The sequence below is a fragment of the Enhydra lutris genome, unplaced genomic scaffold (assembly GCF_002288905.1).
Source record: "Enhydra lutris kenyoni isolate GAN:26980312 unplaced genomic scaffold, ASM228890v2 scaffoldscaffold130, whole genome shotgun sequence".
Lineage (NCBI taxonomy): Eukaryota > Metazoa > Chordata > Mammalia > Carnivora > Mustelidae > Enhydra > Enhydra lutris.
The window spans coordinates 620,648-640,659 of NW_019154214.1; the positions used below are offsets into that span (position 1 = coordinate 620,648).

Here is a 20,012-nt window from a genome sequence, read left to right on the forward strand (position 1 = left end):
AATGACCTCAACATGAGACAGGAATCCATCAGAATCCTAGAGGAGAACATAGGCAGTAACCTTTCGATATCGGCCACAGCAACTTCTTTCAAGATATGAGTCTCCAAAGGCAAAGGAAACAAATGGGAAAATGAACCTTTGGGACTTCATCAAGATCAAAAGCTTCTGCACAGCAAAGGAAACAGTCAACAAAACAAAGAGGCAACCCACGGAATGGGAGAAGATATTTGCAAATGACAGTACAGACAAAAGGTTGATATCCAGGATCTATAAAGAACTCCTCAAACTCAACACGCACAAAACAGATAATCATATCAAAAAATGGGCAGAAGATGTGAACAGACACTTCTCCAATGAAGACACACAAATGGCTAACAAACACTTGAAAAAATGTTCATCATTACTAGCCATCAGAGAGATTCAAGTTAAAACCACATTGAGATACCACCTTACCCCAGTTAGAATGGCCAAAATTAGCAAGACAGGAAACAACATGTGTTGGAGGGGATGTGGAGAAAGGGGAACCCTCTTACACTGTTGGTGGGAATGCAAGTTGGTGCAGCCTCTTTGGAGAACAGTGTGGAGATTCCTCAAGAAATTAAAAATAGAGCTTCCCTATGACCCTGCAATTGCACTACTGGGGATTTACCCCAAAGATACAGATGGAGTGAAAAGAAGGGCCATCTGTACCCCAATGTTTATAGCAGCAATGGCCACAGTCTCCAAATTGTGGAAAGAACCAAGATGCCCTTCAACAGACAAAGGCATAAGGAAGATGTGGTCCATATACACTATGAAGTATTATGCTTCCATCAGAAAGGATGAATACCCAACTATTGTAGCAACATGGACGGGACTGGAAGAATTTATGCTGAGTGAAATAAGTCAAGCAGAGAGAGTCAAGTATCATATGGTTTCACTTATTTGTGGAGCATAACAAATAACATGGAGGACAAGGGGAGTTAGAGAGGAGAAAGGAGTTGAAGGAAATTGGAAGGGGAGGAGAACCATGAGAGACTATGGACTCTGAAAAACAATCTGAGGGGTTTGAAGGGGCAGGGGGGTGGTAGATGTGGGGAACCAGGTGGTGGGTGTTAGAGAGGGCACGGATTGCAAGGAGCACTGGGTGTGGTGCAAAAACAATGAATACTGTTATGCTGAAAATAAAAAAAATAATATAAAATAAATGATAATATTTTTTTAAAATTTCTGCACTGCATCTTGTTGCTGAAAATTAAGAGGTAAAGTTTCTTCCCGAACTCCCCAGGGGATCCATGTTGAGGGGAAGGTCGGTGTGCTCCATTGTCCCATTGTAGTATTACAAGTGTCTTGAGAAGTTAACGTGAAAATGTACTAGAGCCCTAGCAAACTCATGATTTATCATAATCATCTAGAGCCATGCTGTCCAATATGAGAGCTAACAAACACTTGGAGGGTGGCTAGTTCAAGTTGAAATGTGCTGGGGATATAAAATACACACTGGAAAAAAAAAAACACACTGGATTTCTGACTTTATGTGTGAAAGTAATATACAATATCTCTAACAATTTTATAATGATTACATGGTGAAATGAGATTATATTGGATGTACTGGTATAAGTAAAATGTACTATTAAAATTAATTTCATCTGTTTCTTGTAACTTTTTTTAATGTGACCATTAAAACACCTAAAATTTTAAAAAAATTTGAAAGCCAGAAGCCATGGCATTGATAAATTCAAACTGCAAATTAATTAATTAATTAACTATCTTAAAAAGCTGTTAAACAAGTACTCTATATTAGCAAACTGATAATGAAAAAGATATTAACACTCCCATCTAAACAAAAGCTAGAAGACTTTGTTAACACTTGCCCTTTTAGGACTTGTTTAAGGGAGTCCAAGTGGGTGAAAAGACAAGACAAGACAGTGGGCAATAGCTCATAGCCTATATGAAGAAATAAAGTTCTTTGGGGCGCCTGGGTGGTTCAGTGGGTTAAAGCCTCTGCCTTCAACTCAGGTCATGACCTTAGAGTCCTGGGATGGAGCCCTGCATCCGGCTCTCTGCTCAGCAGGGAGCCTGCTTCCTCCCCTCTCTCTCTGCCTGCCTCTCTGCCTACTTGTGATCTCTGCCTGTCAAATAAATAAATAAAATCTTTAAAAAAAAAAAAAAAGAAAGTTCTTTTAAAGACTAACTTTATTTATTTATTTATTTATTTACTTACTTACTTACTTATTTTAATTGGGGCACTGGAGAAATTATATGCACTCTACCCTATGCATATTGGTAAGATCAGGATAAAAGTTCACAAAGATAACTGATGCTTGAAGATCCCAGAGAAAATTGACAATGGGAAACTCCACAGTAGGATGGAACAGGCTAGGGTCGTCCTCTCTATAAAGTTATGGCCCTTGTGTTGGGTTCAGGATTGTCTGTTTGTTTGTTTGTTTGTTTGTTTGTTTGTTTGTTTGAGTAGCTAAAGTAGTATTTACTTGCAAGACTCCTGTTTGGCCCTTATTGCAATTGATGATGAATCATAGAGCATCGGAGCTCCCTTTCTGGTTTCCCCAAATCCGTATTACTGGGGTTTCTCTTTATTTTCACAGTGGAGAAGATATCTGGGTTGGGATAAGATTTTTGTTTTGAATTGAAATTTCACAACACTAGATTGAGAGGGGAAAAAAGAGAGAAGACTATAATTGGCAACAAAAGCTGGGGTATTACTATGGCCTTTCATAAATTAAGTAGAATTATTTTATTTCTACTTTAAAATAAAAGGATTGTTAAAGAATACATAATTATATACCCACAAATTACAAGTCATAGATAAAATAAGTGAATTTTTGAAAAATACAAACTACCAAAATGTGTCAAAAAGAAATAGAAAATGTGACATGGTTACATTTTGAATGTAAAATGTTCAAATGTAAAACTGTAATCAGTAAAGAAAAACGTCCATAAAATTGGTGAATCTAGCTTTGACAGATTTGTGAATTATACCAGTCACTGAATAAAATAACTTATAAAAAGTGGAAGAGGAGGGGCGCCTGGGTGGCTCAGTGGGTTAAAGCCTCTGACTTCACCTTGCATCATGATCCCAGTGTTCTGGGATCAGCCCCACATCCCGATCTCTGCTCGCCAGGGATCCTGCTTCTCCCTCTCTCCCTGCCTGCCTCTCCGACTACTTGTGATCTCTGTCAAATAAATAAGTAAATATTTTCTTTTTACTTTTTGGAAGAGGAAATATGACATTATTCAATGAAGTCAACATTTTCTTGATTCCAACGCCAGATAAAAACATTACAAAAAAGTATATGATAATGTCTACTATTAACACAGATGCAGATACTCTCAACAAAATAGTAGCCACCTATTAAATGATTATGTATTATAATCAAGTGGAATTTCTCCTAGGATATTTGTGGCATAGACATCTTATGCATTTGTTCAAACCTGTATTTATTGTAAAGTTTAGAGGCTGAGTTTAACTTTTCCTCTATTTAATCTCCGTTTCTTCTTTCCTATTTTATCTAGGATTAGTACCTCTTAGATATTCTACTGAGTGTTGGTAAAGGTGAGGAAGACTAAAATGTCTGTCCTAATAAGGTTTACCACGAGGCAAGGAAGACACAGTTTGAAAAAGTTCTTTAATGCACAGCATAGTATTTATGTCAAGAGTACTGTATTACATAGTTCAAGTTACTAAGGGTCTAGATGTTAAGTGTTAGAGTCAGCTGATAACTCTGTGAAGTGACAGAAAGGGTTAGGTAAAGTTATGGCAGTCATATTTCAATACGTAAATATCTCGTTAACACATTACACAATGTTAAATTTAAACTTACACAAAGTTACTGTGCAATTTTACCTCAATTTTAAAAGGAAAAAGAAAAAGTAGTAACAAGAACATCGTACAAAGGGTGTCTAGTCTTCCTCAAGTACTACGAGGTGGCTGAGCATGGGAACATGACCTGCTAAAATTTAGGTAAGAAGTAAGAGTTAATGTGTCAATAACTTGTGGAACTGGGAGACACGACAAAGCAACAGACTTCTGGATTCAGCTAGCAGTCTTTTAAAGAATTTTTAACTAGGACCCATAGTTCGGCGTGGTCTATCCTTGATTGCGCTTCTTTTCAGCTCACTGACCCTGCCTTTGCAGAATTTTTACCCTTGTTTTGAAGTCTTTCAGTGTGCTTCTCTCTTACTAGGAGAACCACACGTCGGTAGCCTACGCAGGCGCAGTAGAAGGAGTAGGCGAGGACGCAGATCTAGTCTGGTACTAGAGGCAAGGAAAAGTGACGTAAGCGGCCATAACGCCGTTTCCTTTTCCCGCTGCCGTACTTCCGGGACGATTTAGTGGAGCTTGGTCCAAATTACTGTCAGTCACAGGTTGTGATTACTTCGCCTTTTACAATCTTGGGAGGAGTAGCTGCTGTGCCACCTCAACGGGAAAGAAATCGAAAGCACCGGGAAGTAGCAGTCACAACCATGCCAAAGAATAAAGGTAATATGCGGCTAGCCAAACCACCGTTCTCCCCAGGCCCCATGACCGTTTTTCCTCCGCAAGGAGACCTTGTTCAGCAGAGGAGCTAGGACTTTACTCCCGTCTTTCAGTTAGGTCACAGTGGGGGGGGAGCGGACGCCATTTTTGTAGGGCCTAATGCGAGAGAATGTGGATTTTTGCTCTGCATTCTCGCCACACTGCCCGGGACGCTATATGCATCTGTCGGGGAGACGTGCCCGGGACAGCCTGGGTTTCCTAAGTGTAGCACTTCTGTCCATCGCGACACTGTTCTTGAGTAGTTCTTAAGTTTAAAGGGTGTTTCCTGCTTTTATGACTACCAGATGTAGTGTTTTTCTAAGGACACTTCATTATTGTTGAAGATAAAATCTCTTCTTTGTAAACAGTAGGTGACACCCTGATAGCTATATGGTTTCATGTGTGGTGGTTCACTTTCGTACAGCCCTTCACAGTTTAACACTTTTCCAGAAGACATTTTACATATTTATCAATTTCTCAGGCGTCCTTTCCTATAACATAGACTGAAAGTAAAGGTTTCTATCTATCCTATTCTGAGACAAACAGTTCACAAATTATCAGATTTAGTAAGTGTACTTTCAACTCCCAAGTGGGAAAACTAACCTACATAATACAACATTTGAGGTATACAACATCTTTTCTAGGAAATTACTCTTCATGCCGTATAAGAATGCATAACATAGTAAAGCCAGATAGATAAGAAATTGTTCAGGTGCACCTACCTTTTACTATAACAGAACAGTGGCAGATTGAACATCATATTTGCACAGTAGTGAGGTAGACATTTTTAAATTCTATTTGGAGAGGGAATTTTTGTTTCACACTATTCCCATGGGTCCCTTATCACTGCTACTTACAGTCTTTCTCCAACTTATTGGAAATGACTCCTCTTGTGGTTTAGGTTATGGAATGGGAATAAAACGCTATGACGCACACCTTCATTATTTAATAGAAAGCCTGAATGAAAGAAAGTTAATACTATATTCAAATACATTCCACATTAGTTAAAGCAAAAATTAAAAAATATAAATTAATTGTGATTTTAAATTTTTAACATGCTATGGCTGTGGCAAGGCACTATAGAATCCTCCTGTTTTGTTAATGCAAATGTAGATTGGTATAGTTCATATGGAGGCTAAGGAAATACATATATGTTGTCGCATTTGTGGAATAATCTTCAATTTAACATAATTAATCATTGAAACAAGTTATCAAAATTAAAAAATTAACTATGTTAAAATGTTCTCTAGGTCTGTGATTATTGATATGAAATGGATACTTTATTGACAATAATTAAAATAGGTTATAGAAGAGAATGTTTGCAACCCTATTTTCATTTGGAAAGGAAAGACAATAAAATACTAATAGGCATCTCTGGTAATGAAATTTTTTTTCTATATACTTTTATGTCAGAAAAATCCAAAAACAAGTGTCAAATAAGTGTGTGGTTTTATTATATGTTAATCTTAAACGACCAGAAGGAAACCATTGAAAAATTTTAAGTGTAATGAATTAGATAACCAAGTTATATAAATTTTTAAATCTTTTAGAATTCCGTTAGTGTTGTAGTGCTATTTAAATGATAATATTTTTCCCTAAGTGATTTTATATATAAGCCTTATCTCACCTTGTTTGATAACTTACTGTATGGAATCTAGACTATTACACTTAATTTCTTATTTACTTTTAAATCAACTAGGTAAAGGAGGTAAAAACAGACGTAGGGGCAAGAATGAAAATGAATCTGAAAAAAGAGAATTGGTGTTTAAAGAGGATGGACAAGGTAAAAATTTTTAACTTAGTAACATCTTTTTTAATTAGTGTGAATTTCAGGTTTCACCTGAAAAAGGATCTTAGTCATAATCCTGAGCATTTTGCCACCTCATTTATAGTGCCCTACCCCACCTTTCCAAAATTTGTCTATTAAATAACCAATTCTATACTAGCTCTGGCATTTTTGTAAATATAGTTTTAATTCTTTTGTGAAAAAGAGCTCATTACAACTGAGAGAATTTTATGGTTTAGAGCAAATTAAGCTTTAAAAATATCATACTTTATTCTTAACTATGGATATTTTTGAGGAATATATTCGACTTTTGGGCCCTTCGTTCTCCAGTGATGTTAACATGTAATCATAAAATGTAATAAAATGAATTATTAATTAACCCTGTTGGATTAAGGAAGGCCAAAGTTACAGAAAATGAATTTTTAAAAAAAGACTGGAAATTATTTTTTTCTCCACTAAAAAAAAATTTAAACTCTTCAGAAAAATTGGATACGGGTATAACAGACATTCTCTAGGTAAACTTTTTTACAAACATCTAATTCTGTAGTTAGAGATTTTATCCCTTAATACGTCAACATTATCTCCTAAGAAAAAGGGGGTTTTTCTTTCATAATTACAAAATTATTACAAGAAATTTAACTTCAGCATTTATGCTATTATAAAACAAATTTCCACTTATAAGTCATAAAGATAAAAAGTACAACACGTTATAATCAATAGAAATAAGACAAGAAAAATTATGTGTTACCTAGTACTGTGTGGTGCTCTCCATTGTATTAGCCCCCAACTGTATGTTGCTATTTAAATTAAGTGAAATTCAAATTTTGAATTACCATATTATTCAGTTCATATGTGTGCTACCATCAACAGAAAAACTCTATTGAATGGCTCTAATTTACTGTTGTAATATATATTCACATTTCTTTACTTGTCCGTAATTTCTAGTACCTTATAGCAAAACCTTATAGTCATGGTATACATGCAAGCCACTAGAAAGTCAGCATTTTTATAGTGTATATAAAACGTATTTTCTGTCTAAAAACAGTTACTTAACCTTTGTCTTTCTCGCTTTGTTAGAATTTTGTTTTCAGGCCTGTTTTCTAAATTTTTTCATGTTTTTTTTTTTCTTTGCTATCTTATTTTTCTCATCTTAAAGAAGTGGAAGCTTAATGTGTAATCCCAACCATGTATTCAAATTTATCTGTCGACCTAATTATAAGTTATAATTAGGGTTAGTTCTTAGTATTAACTTTAGTAGTGTGAAGATTTTGTAGTAATTATATTTCCTTCTTGTCACTCTCACTTCTGCTGTTGTTGTTCAAGTCTCGAAGGGATTGTTCCATGTTACTAATGCTTTTATGTTACCAATATTTTCTGGTGGCAGTAGAATAAGGTGACTTCCTGAAGAAGCTTGCTTTTGGAAATACTTTAAACATTTGGCGTTTTATCTTGGAACATTATTCTTGTTATAGATCTTTAGAAGAATCACCAAGTTATTCTAAAGTAAATATTATTAATAATTAACTTACTGGTTTTTTACTCCTAAAGTTTCTGAAGCTTTGAAAGAAGAGCCAAGATTGGGCTTCTAGCCAAATGTGAGAAATTGATAAGCCAGGATTACAGTTTACATTCTAGAGTGAGCCATTTTGATGTCTAAAAGTAGAGCATTCAGTCATAAAGATAAAAGTGAACTGATTGCTCAAAATGGGTAGACAATTAAAATTTTATATTAATGGAGATAGCATGTCATAGAAATGGCATTTGTGACCTTAAACACATCATCTGTAGGCTTTCGATGACTCTAAACAAAATCTAATTAAAAGTCTAATTAAAAATATGGTAATAAAGTGTGTAAGTATAGCTGGAAGAGGTTGTAGAAATTGTCAAATGACTTCTCTGACTTGCTTGAGTATAGTCACAATATATCAGATATTTTAGAGTAATATATGTTAGATATATTAGAATATCACCTTCAAAGAACCCTTTCTTGATAAAATATTTAAGCTTTTTTGTTGATGAAGCTTTATTCCTTTTTTTAAAAATTACAGTTTACTCTAAATTGAACAGTAAATGAGGCTATTAAATGTATGCTAATTTCAGTTATTACCTTTTAACAAATACTGAACAGTATTTCATATTCTTCCTCCTCAAACCCTCAGAGTATGCTCAGGTAATTAAAATGTTGGGAAATGGACGATTAGAAGCTATGTGTTTTGATGGTGTAAAGAGATTATGTCATATCAGGGGGAAATTGAGAAAAAAGGTGAGTATGGAGATTTATTTCACTTTTCATCCAAAATTTGCTTTTTTAAAAAAATGACTCTACTTTAGCTATGTAAGGGCCACGCAGCTTACTTCTGTACATTCCTTAAGATTTCAAATAATTGTTTTTAGACTTTGTAATTAAAAAAAATACAATCTTTAGTGATAATTTATATAACAGAAAATTATATGTACAAAGAATTATGTTTCATTAATATTGTATTTCTACCACAAATATTTACTCTGATTATAATTTTGAGGAAACAGACAAATCTAGTCTACAAAATAAATGGCCTGTACTTTTAAAAAATATGTTATGTCAGGAAAGAGAAAAAAGCTAGAGAATTTAAAGAAGACTAACGAGACTGCTTATTATACTACATGTTCCTTGACTGGATTTTGGTTTGGGAAAAGTATATTAGAGAAATTTGATATTGGATTATGTTAAGTAATAGTGTTTCATTCCCCATCACCATAGTTCAGATTTATTACTCATGTTGGTTAAAAGTTCCTTCATCTCCGATTTTATAATTAAAAATTTTTTTTCTTCTGTTAATATGTCATTTTCCAAATAAATGCTGGGTTTAGAGCCTGTATTTTTGTAGAATGGTAACAGAGTGGCTATTTAATATAGGTAGGTGGTGGCTGATTTTTGTATATTTTGAGTAATTGAATATTATTTGAGTGGATTGTGATTAAAACCCTCTAATGTCCATGACACAAATGATCCTTTTGTGATTTTTAAACTACTTAAAATTATTAATGTTTTAACATCCTAAATTAGAAAATTTGAAACTAACTCAACTGTGTAGTATAGGTTTTTTTGTTAGTACAGTAAAACTACATTAACTAGACTAATTTTGCTTCTGTATATATGTTTATGAATATGTACACACTCCATGTATAGTATATATGTTGTTATTTTTCACTGTCTTAGAAACTTTTTTTCCACGTGGGGTGAATTTTTATGTGGGAAGAATGGTTTAACATTCTTTTTTTTACTTGTTTTTGATTAAATATAATATGCAGTAAATTTTCTTTTATAGGTTTGGATAAATACCTCAGACATTATATTGGTTGGTCTTCGAGACTATCAGGTAACAAATACACTTAAAGTTATAGTGTGTCCTTTTATTTAATAAGTCATTAATGCTTAGAAGATAGAAAATAGACATATTTGATTAGTTCTAGGCATTTATGCCTTCTTAAAATTCTATTTTCAAAATAAATTAAGGACCAGTTGTGTTCATGATTATCGTATTTTCCTAATTCAGAATAATTCCCACAGAGATTAATGATACATGTATGTTATGAGAAGACCTGCTCATTCAATACTGTCCTTTATGTATAATTTTTCTTTTAAATATAATATGCATACATAATCTCTTATAAATTTGGTTAAATACCAGAGATTAGTCTGTTCTCATTCTTTTTAACGCCCAGTTATATTCTAGGCATTACGCTAGGTATTCCAAGGATTATGGTTTCCCAAGTGCCAGTCTGCCTGAAATATTTTTTTTTTAAGATTTTGTTTTTTAATTTGAGAGAGAGATAGCAAGAAACAGCATGATCAGGGAGAGGAGAAGCGGCCTCCTCACTGAGCAGGGAGACCAATTTAGGGTTTAGTTCCAGGACCTTAAAATCATGATCTGAGCTTAACCAACTGAGCCATGCAGGTGCCCCTCGGTCTGTGAAATACTTATGTGGACTGACCTCTTCACTTTTGTGTGATGAAATGAGAAGATGTACAGGTGTTGAATGGTTTTTCTCATGAAGCTAAATTGTGAGTTTTCTTTTGTAAAAATATTTTTAAATTTTTCTGAAATGAGAATGATAGTCTGTATGATGGTGATTTTTATTAGGGTTCTTGTCAAAACAAAAATTTAATAATGTTATGTTGGGGTCTCAATAGGTAATTTTTTACTTTTAAACTTAAAGGTCCTGAAGTCCATGTCTGAGAAATACTGTTTTGGAGAAAGCTGCTGAATAAGTTATACCTTTATTCTCCAAAAGTTTTACAGTACGATTATAGAAGTATTAGACATGAACTCACTAGTTACAGTACAAACTTGTATATATAAGGTATAAATTTGATATGAGCACTTAGGAAAGAACATAATTACCCTCTATAATGTCATCCTTCAGATTATACACAGACTGACATAATCCATGAGCTTTCAACCTCTTGGAACTTAAAACTATATATTTAATCAAACTGTGAGCAAAAGTATTGCTGTTTTTATGCTGTTATTTTGTAGAGTTTTCTTTAAATAATCTTTCAGATCCAGTTGTTTGAGTCTTGTATTTCCTTGTTACTCTTCTATATAATTCTATTTATTATGGTAAGAGGCATATTGGTGAAATCATATGGAATTTCTCTTTGACAGATTTATTTCACTTAGCATAATACCCTCTATTTCCATCTACATTGTTGCAAATGGCAAGGTTTCATCCTTTTGACGGCTGAGTAATATTCCTTTGTATATATATATACACCACATCTTCTTTATCCATTCATCTCTTGATAGATACTTGGGCTCTTTCCATAGTTTAGCTCTTACAGATAATTCTGCTCTAAACGTTGGGGTACATGTAGCCTTTTGAATTCATATTTTTGGGTAAAATTCTAGTACTAAAATTGCTGGGTGATAGGGTGGTTCTGTTTTTCATTTTGAGGAACCTCCATAATATTTTCCAGAGTGGCTGCACCAGTTTGCATTCTCACCAGCAGTATAAGAGGGTTTCCCTTTGTCCACATGCTAACCAACATCTATTGTTTCCTGTGTTGTTAAACTAGATATTCTGACAGGTGGAGTTGGTATCTCATCATGGTTTTGATTTGTATTTCTCTGATAATGAATGATGTTGTGTTAGTCATCTGGATGTCTTCTGTGGAGAAATATCTGTTTGTATCTTGTGCCCATTTAAAACTATATATATATATATGTATTTATTTGACAGAGAGCACAAGCAGGGAGAGTGGGAAAGGGCAAAACAGACTTCCTGATGAGGTGGAAACCCCACGCCAGGCTCAGTCCCACAACCCTGAGAACATGACCCGAACTGAAGTCAAACAATCAGCTGAGGCACCAGGGCACCCCATCTTCAACCCATTTGTTAAATAGATTGTTTTTTGTCTCATTTATAATTTAAAAGTTCTTTATATATTTTGGATACTAACCCTTTATCAAAAATGTCCTTTACAGGCATTTTCCCCCATTACAGAGGTCACCTTTTAGTTTTATTGGTTGTTTTCTTTTGCTGTGCAGAAGTTTTTTTATTTTCATACAGTCCTGGTACTTTATTTTTGCTTTTTGTTCCCTAAAATCAAGAGACATAGCTAGTAAGAAGTTGCTATAACTGATGTTGAAGAAGTTACTGAGCTAGTAAGAAGTTGCTATAACTGATGTTGAAGAAGTTACTGCCCTTGCTTTTTTCTAGGATTTTTATGGCTTCAGATCTCATATTTAAGTCTTAATCCATTTTGAATGTATTTTTATGTGTGGTGTAAGAAAGTGGTCCAGTTTCATTCTTCTACATGTGGCTGTCCAATTTTCTCAACACCATTTGTTGAAGAGACTTCCTTTGTTGGACATTCTATCCTGCTTTGTTGAAGATTAGTTGACCATAGAGTTGAAGGTCCATTCTGGGCTCTCTGTTCTGTTCCCCTGATCTATGTGTCTATTTTTGTGCCATTACCATAGTGTCTTGATGATCACAGCTTTGTAGTGTAGCTTAAAGTCCAGCTCTACTCATGATGCCTCCAGTGTTAGCTTTGTTCTTCTGTTTCAAGTTTGCTTTGTCTGTTTGGAGTCTTTTGTGGTTCCACACAAACTTTAGGATCATTTGTTCTAGGTCGGTGAAAAATGCTGTTGGTATTTTAATATGGATTGCATTATACGTGTAGATGCCTTGTGATAGGATAGACATTTGACCAATATTTGTCCTTGCAATCCATGAGCATGGAATGTCTTTCCATTTCTTTGTGTCCTCTTCACTTTTTTTGATCAGTTTTTTATTATAGTTTCCAGAATACAGATCTTTTACCTCTTTGGTTAGGTTTATTCCTAGGTATTTTGAGTTTTGCTGCAGTGCTAAATGGAATCGGTTTCTTGATCTCTATTTCTGTTGCCTTACTGTTGTACAGAAATGAGACAGACTTTTCTCTGTTGATTTTGTATTCTCTAACTTCACTTAAATTATGTCTCAGTTTTAGCAGGTTTTTGGTGGAGGCTTTGTACATAGAGCACCATGTCATCTGCAAATAGTGAAAATTTGAATTCTTCCTTGCTGATTTGGATGCCTTTATTTCTTTTTGTTGTCTGTTGTTGCTGAGGCTGGGACTTCCAGTATTGTGTTAAATAGAAATGTTGAGAGTGGACATCCTTGTCTTTGTTCCTGACCGTAGAGGAAAAGCTCTCGGTTTTTTCCCCATTGAGAAAGGTATTGGCTGTGTGTCTTTCATAGGTGGCTTATGTGATATTGATATATGTTTTCCAAATCTATTTTGTTGAGAGTTCTTATCAAGAATTGATGTTATACTTTGCCACATGATTTTTCTGCATCTATTGAAATGATCTAATGGCTCTTATCCTTTCTTTTACTAATGTGGTGCATCACATTGATTAATTTGCAAATACATTGGCTAAATGTATTCTTAGGGTTCACATGGCTGGCTCAGTTGGTAGAGCATGTGACTCTTGATCTCAGCATTGTGAGCTCAAGCCCCATGTTGGGTGTTGAGATTACTTACAAATAAAATCTTAAAAAAATTATTCTTGAGTCCTTTTTGATGCTATTGTAAATGAGATTGTTTTCATTTATACTTTTTCAGATACTTTACTGCTAGTTTGTAGAGACACTGATTTTTGTGTTTTGATTTTGTATCCTGATACTTACAGAATTCATTTTTTGTATCAACTTTTATAGACTGAATCTGATCATACATTGATTTTTTTAATATTCTCTAATATAAACTTGTGATCACTTTTTAAACATGTATCATTTTTATGCCCATTATCTTATTTTAACTTTATAGAAACCTCAAAAGTGGTAAAAGAATAATTACTAAATTTCCTTTATGGACAATGAAACCAGAATTCTTAAAGGATTAATATTCTAATGAGAAGGTAATAGCCAAGGTCTTGGATGATTAGATGTTCTGATCTTAATCTTGTGAATAATTTTGTATTGTTGCTAGCAGAATCATTCATATATTATAACAAAATCACCATGTGCAGATATGTTACAAATGGAGAATATTAGCCCAGTCTCATATCTGCTGACTTGAAATTGGAATTTTAACAAAATCCCTATGTGTTTTCTATGTCCTTTGAAGTTTGTGAAGTGGTGGTTTAGACCACACAACAGCTACAGCACTGTGATCATTTCAGTTGCCTTTCTTAGGGTCTTTTTTTAGGTCCATTGTAAGCCTTCAAACTCTAAATGAATCAGATTCTTTAAAATGGTGAAATATGAACATTTAAAAACTGCACACAGTTATCGGGGATATTTGCATTGGGAAACAATCAAAAGAGCTTTTTAAATACAGGATTTTGGATATCATCTCGGGTCTGTCAATCTTTAGGAGTCATAAATATCTTTTTTAACTTCTCTAAGTGCTTCCAGTAGGTTAACTATCCTAAGAACCACTGAATATAGAAAGGTATGTTAATTTTCTTGGGTCATCATACAATTTTTGGCTTTGAGTTGCAGTGTTTAACCTAAAAGGGATCCCATTACACCTTTCTTTATCAGTTTTGTTTTGTTTTATTTACTTCTTTCTTAGCTTTTTTATTTCTCTGAATAAGGTGAACAGTATAAGGAATTTTTCTAGGCTAAATCATTATTTGGTCATGCATGTAAACTTCCTACTTGTTTAAACCCAAGAATTTTTTTCTTTAAGAAAGTAGAGAGTAGGTGAAGAAAAACAGGACAATTTGTGAGTATTTTCTTAATGTGTTAATTCAAAAGTAATTTGTAGGACATTTTGTGGGCTATCGGTTTGAAAGTTATTTGTTTATTTCGAAGGATAACAAAGCTGATGTAATTTTAAAGTACAATGCTGATGAAGCTAGAAGTCTGAAGGCATATGGCGAGCTTCCAGAACATGGTAATATCAAAGTTACTGTATTTTTTGGTCCTATGATATTATTTGTTGGTGTTTAGATGAAGCCATTTTGATAGAATTTTATCTTGTTTAAGTATTGTTTGTGTATGGACTTACAGAGTTAGTTTTTAGTGTGCTTGTCATATAAATATTTTTTGATACCTTATAGTTTAATACTTTAATAATAAATAGAAATCAGTTCCTTAAAAATATTCTTTTGGTAGTATCTATTAAAGAATACATTGTTATAGTGTTTTCAGTGATTTTCAAGAAATTGTTAGTTTTCAGCTAAGAAAGGAAAACAGTTATGATACTGGTATTGATTTATATAGGAAAAAAATGCTCACTCTCTCTTAGCATAATAGTCTCCTGTAGAGTTCTTTATATTTTAATAGACATTTCTAATGGCAACAGTATTGCATTTTGATTGTAGTAATCATGAATATATTAAAAATAAGCCCTTCATAACATCAAAGAGGTATTGTACTACTACCTAAGCTCATACTTTTCACTTAGCAGCTACTTTATTTTACATTTTATTATGAAAACACAAGATTTTTACATAAGTGTGAGGTTTCTGATGAAATTATTGACATTTAAAGAAATGTTAAAATATGTGAGACTCAGTACTTCATATTTCACTTTTACTGGGTGAGGATAAACATGAATTGGCCTGCTTCATTTACACTACCTTCATTAACAAAATACACTGCCTTTTTAAACAAAATCTTCATTGTAATGACTTAGTACTGAACTTGTTATTTCATTGTGAATTCACTTTGTGAGGTGCATTTTTCTACAGTAGTAACATTTTTCTTGTAATGAAACATTGGTTGAATTGAAATATCTCTTCTAAGAATGTTTTGTGTAGCTCGGTATTTTATACCAGACATGTTTGTTTTTGTAGTCAAATTACATAATAATATCTTGAATATATAAGAGTGTATTTATTATGTCTTTAGTTAAAATCAATGATACAGATACATTTGGTCCTGGAGATGATGATGAAATCCAGTTTGATGATATTGGAGATGATGACGAAGACATTGATGATGTAAGTAATGGACAAAACCTTATATTTTTTTGTTTGCTTTGTTTGTGAATTATCTACAGAGAAACAAGGTCTTTCCTCAGCTTTCTTTAATGTAGGAGTGTTGAACACTTTAAGTATATATTAAGACCACTGCATGAATTTGAATATTCATTAATATTCAGAAACCAGGTAGTCAGATGTCTTACACTTTAAAAAAACCTTATAATCCTTTGAAACATTTCTTTCTAAAAGAGCATTATTAGCTCTAACAGTGGGCAATCCATAGTGAAAACTTGCTTAAGTGAGAATGTCTATAGAGACAGCTATTAAGAAATGCAGCAGTTTGAGAATGTGCCTTCTCTTCAATGAAGTATTAGTAGGTTAACAGAAGAATCTTGTTTGAACCAGCTTGCTCAAGGATTGAAATTGCAACATACTCCAAAATGGAGGTCTGTTGTCAAGTTATATATGGGGATTACATTATTTTATCAGATATCACTGTTTGTTTTGTGGAAAATGATTGCTTTCTTACTAATAAAGCTTAAGTGTAACAAAAGTAATAAATGTCTCACTGTTCTGGTTTTATTTTATTTAAATAAAATTCATTTTGATTTTCTTAGAATGTGTATATGAAGTAATTAGGATAAGTTGAGCACCACAAGCGATACTGATGCTCATGCCACATTGGTAGTCACTGATCTAGAGCAGGGATCTCCAGATCTTTCAGACTCTAACAGACACCTTTATTAAGAGCATTTTCAGACATTCACAGAAGTTGAGAGTTTCTAATGTCAAGTGGACACTTTTATGTACCAACAAGATTAGACAATTTACATTTTTCTATACTTGATCTATCACATCACATCAGTCCTTTTATTCATTTATAGATCCATATTTTTAATTGATCCATATTATTTTTAATATATTTTCAAATCATTCAGATTACTCCATGAGTTAAAGAAATACTGAGTACATACCTCCAATGTAGATTTTTACCAGATTTTTTTTTACCATGCATTTATATGCATTTTTAAACATGAAATACTATATAAAAGTTGTGTACATTTTAAAGCATACCCAGAAGTAGGAAATGAACAAGGATGAGAAACAAATATTGTTCTGCTATATTCTTCATGTACTTCCTTTGGGGAGCCTGAGCCAGAGGATTCTTAGGAGTAAATTAATTTTTTGACAGTAGAGTGATTATTTTCTGTGCCAAAACTTAACATACAGTTGTGTTGTGTATTAAGTACATTTGAACATTGTGACACCTGTGGTGGAATTGAAGCCTGGGTGGGAGCTGAACGGTAGTGTGTATGTAAATATGAAGAAGAGATTTTGGTTTAGTACCACAGTTTTCCATTTTTAAGATTGCCACATGTCCATTCCTACTTGCAAAATATAAGATCTATAGTCACTAGCATGAGAAGAAAGAAGGTGATTCCAAACTATATTAAGAACAATGGTATAATCTACAACATTCTCAAAGAGTTCATAAAGACTAACTGACAGCAGACAGGAATTGAGAAAAATTCTGTATGTACTTGGAATTTTTCATTCTATTTTCCATAGAGTATAGGGGTCCTTAATATGTAATAGATGATTTATTGTATTGTAAGAATTAATTTTTTCCATGGATTTCATGTTCTTTTCACTTACAGATCTGAATTGAACTCAGAGTTTGTGAAGATTATTCTACAATTTTGATTTTGGTCAGCACCTGTTAAGAAGACTAAAACTTCATTTAGTATGAACTTAGTTTGTTAAGACACACTGATTTATTTTCATTGTTCTAAAGTATTATATTTCTCTAAAAACTGATGAAACTGAATTACTTTAAGTGAAAATTTAACACTTTATTCATTCAATGCAATTGAATTTAGGAATAAAAGACTACAATTACAACTCACTGTAGTCAAACAACAGAAACAAGTTATTCCCACATGACTACTTTATTATAGTTAATAGGTGTTTTGAATAAATTGCCTTATCATTTTTGATAAGGCCTTGTTTTGATAAAGCCTTGTTCCAGCTAGTCTGTTTACAGTCTTCTCTATATTCTAGTTATCTAGATGTTTTCTAAGATTTTTGACATACTTTAAGAAAGGTAGAAGTCAAGAAATGGAGCTATATTTGTATTTATGTACCCATATGTATTTTTATACTAAGTTTGATAACTTAAACATTCTTCTCATCATTTTACGTTGCCACCATCATTTAAAAAAAAAAAAATATTTTCCAAAATGCAGTTTTTAGAACATGGGTTTGAAAAGCAGTTTTCAATTTGTTAGGTTATTAGTTGCAAAAATTCAGTGTTAGGTGACCTAATTATTTTTACATTGGAGGTATTGATATATTAGTTGATAGTATTTTTACCTAATGTGTATAGAAAATTTCTCAAGAACAACTTTTGTTGATAAAATAAGTACAGCTTTTTTTTTTAAATTTTACAGAATAGGTTGTGTTAAATGTGTCACTTACTGTCAAAAGTCATATGCATTGTGACCCATATTTTTGGGCTTTATGAACAATTAAATTACAATGTATAAATGAAAAACCAATTTTATAGCAAGTTCTGTTAAACTAAGCCCTTCTTAAAGCCTTATCTGGGTTTTACCAAAGGGAAAGAAAGGAACCACTACTAAGAAATATAATAAAATGTGTTGTTGAGTATACTTTGTCCTTACTTTGTGTTATTGATGTATTTTATTGTATGTACCAACTTTCATGTACATTTTACTAGGAATTTATATTACAACCTTACTGTTTGACATTTTTATTTCAAAGTTATCAATTAATAAGGTAAAATTAAGGATGAGGCTAGTTAAACATTCCTACAGTTAAACTTTAGCACAACCTCAATGGAAAAGATTCAAGTAGTTTGTAAAGCATAGCTCTCTTCCTGACAATTTTTCAGCAGTGAGACTTAATGTAAAAAAAAAAATACACTTTCACCTGGTTACAAAATAATAAATATAAGAAATATAAAGGAGGTTTCACATGGTTTCATCTCACTTTACCATAATTTTACTTCCTAAGTGTGACATCCTGAGCCAACTCCAATGGCAGAATACACACATAATTAAATCTAAAAATAAGAAATAAAAATGCATAAATGTAGTTCATGGTTTTTATTCTTTGAAGTTCCTGTGAACATTTATGTAGGAGAAATGTATCTGAGACTGAGGACTAATTTAGAATACTTTTAAGAAACTAGCTCCGAAGAATTAATGTAGGGATTGTCCTCAAGGGTGATCAAAACTTGCCAAAACATGTAACTTTTTGTAAACAAAAGTATATTGAATTTACATATCCTCCAACATTTTGCCAAGGATGTCAGAACCTCTGTATATGACACAGTTCATGTTAGGTAGAGAGCCATTCAAAACATCTTTTTTCCTACATACTTCCTCTAACAAATAGAGTTTATCTAAAGAATTTCTTTAAGTCCAATTACCCTGCCAGTTTGTGTTTGCTAATTGTTAATGGTCCAGTTGTGCCCTCCCCCAAAATTCCCTAACCTCTAATAATGATACTCGTATTAGAGGAGTGGCCTTTAGGAAGTTTTAGGGTCAGTGCTAAAAAAAAGACTTCAGGGGTACCTTCAACAGAATCCAAACCATACTGGCATGCTTATCATGGACTTCCAGTTTACAGCTGTGAGAAATAAATTTCTGTTGTTTATAAGCCCCCAGTCCATAGTATTTTGTTACATAGCCTGAAAGGACCAAGATTCTGATACTTTTTTTCCTTGCTTGTCAGGAACACCCCAGCATAGTGTTTCATCTTGGAAGTTACAAAATCAGAATTATTAGTTGGATTAAAGTTGTGGCTCAGGAATAGCATTGCATGGAAGTTATTTCAATAAATTTCATGTAGGAATTTTCTAGGTATATGACTATATTTCAAATAAGGAATGGAAGCAGAAAGAAATGAAAAGCTGTTACATTCTCTGATTTCCACAACACCATGCTATAGTCTGGAAAGGAAATCAAAATATTGAAAGCCAAGAAAAACAACATTTATAGTGATGTGGCACTGAACAACCTTTGTTAAGAGGTTGTACAATGATTTGTAGGGTTGCATTTTCATGCACTGTTTACTCCACTTGTATTTAGAGTAAAAATACATTGTATGTTTAGAGTGGCTAGTAATGCATTTGCGTAGGAAGACTGGAGACAGTTGACTGTTGACTTTCTTTTTTTAAACATCCAAACAAAAGAAACTCTCTTAAAGATTCTATAAACTGTGCATTATGATGGGCAATTTTGTACTTTATTAACAAATTAACAAATGACCATTGGGG

General features: G+C 33.2%; 1 protein-coding gene across 1 annotated transcript; it reads left to right on the forward strand.

Annotated features, from left to right (window-relative positions):
- The first annotated feature begins 4,327 nt into the window (after window positions 1-4,327).
- LOC111139969 (eukaryotic translation initiation factor 1A, X-chromosomal-like) lies at window positions 4,328-18,517 on the forward strand. Its single transcript, XM_022492361.1, has 7 exons — window positions 4,328-4,480; window positions 6,216-6,299; window positions 8,462-8,565; window positions 9,611-9,661; window positions 14,595-14,676; window positions 15,636-15,727; window positions 17,368-18,517. The coding sequence occupies exons 1-7, from the start codon at window positions 4,465-4,467 to the stop codon at window positions 17,371-17,373; spliced, it is 435 nt and encodes a 144-aa protein (XP_022348069.1). The 5' UTR covers window positions 4,328-4,464; the 3' UTR covers window positions 17,374-18,517.
- The last annotated feature ends 1,495 nt before the right edge of the window (window positions 18,518-20,012 follow it).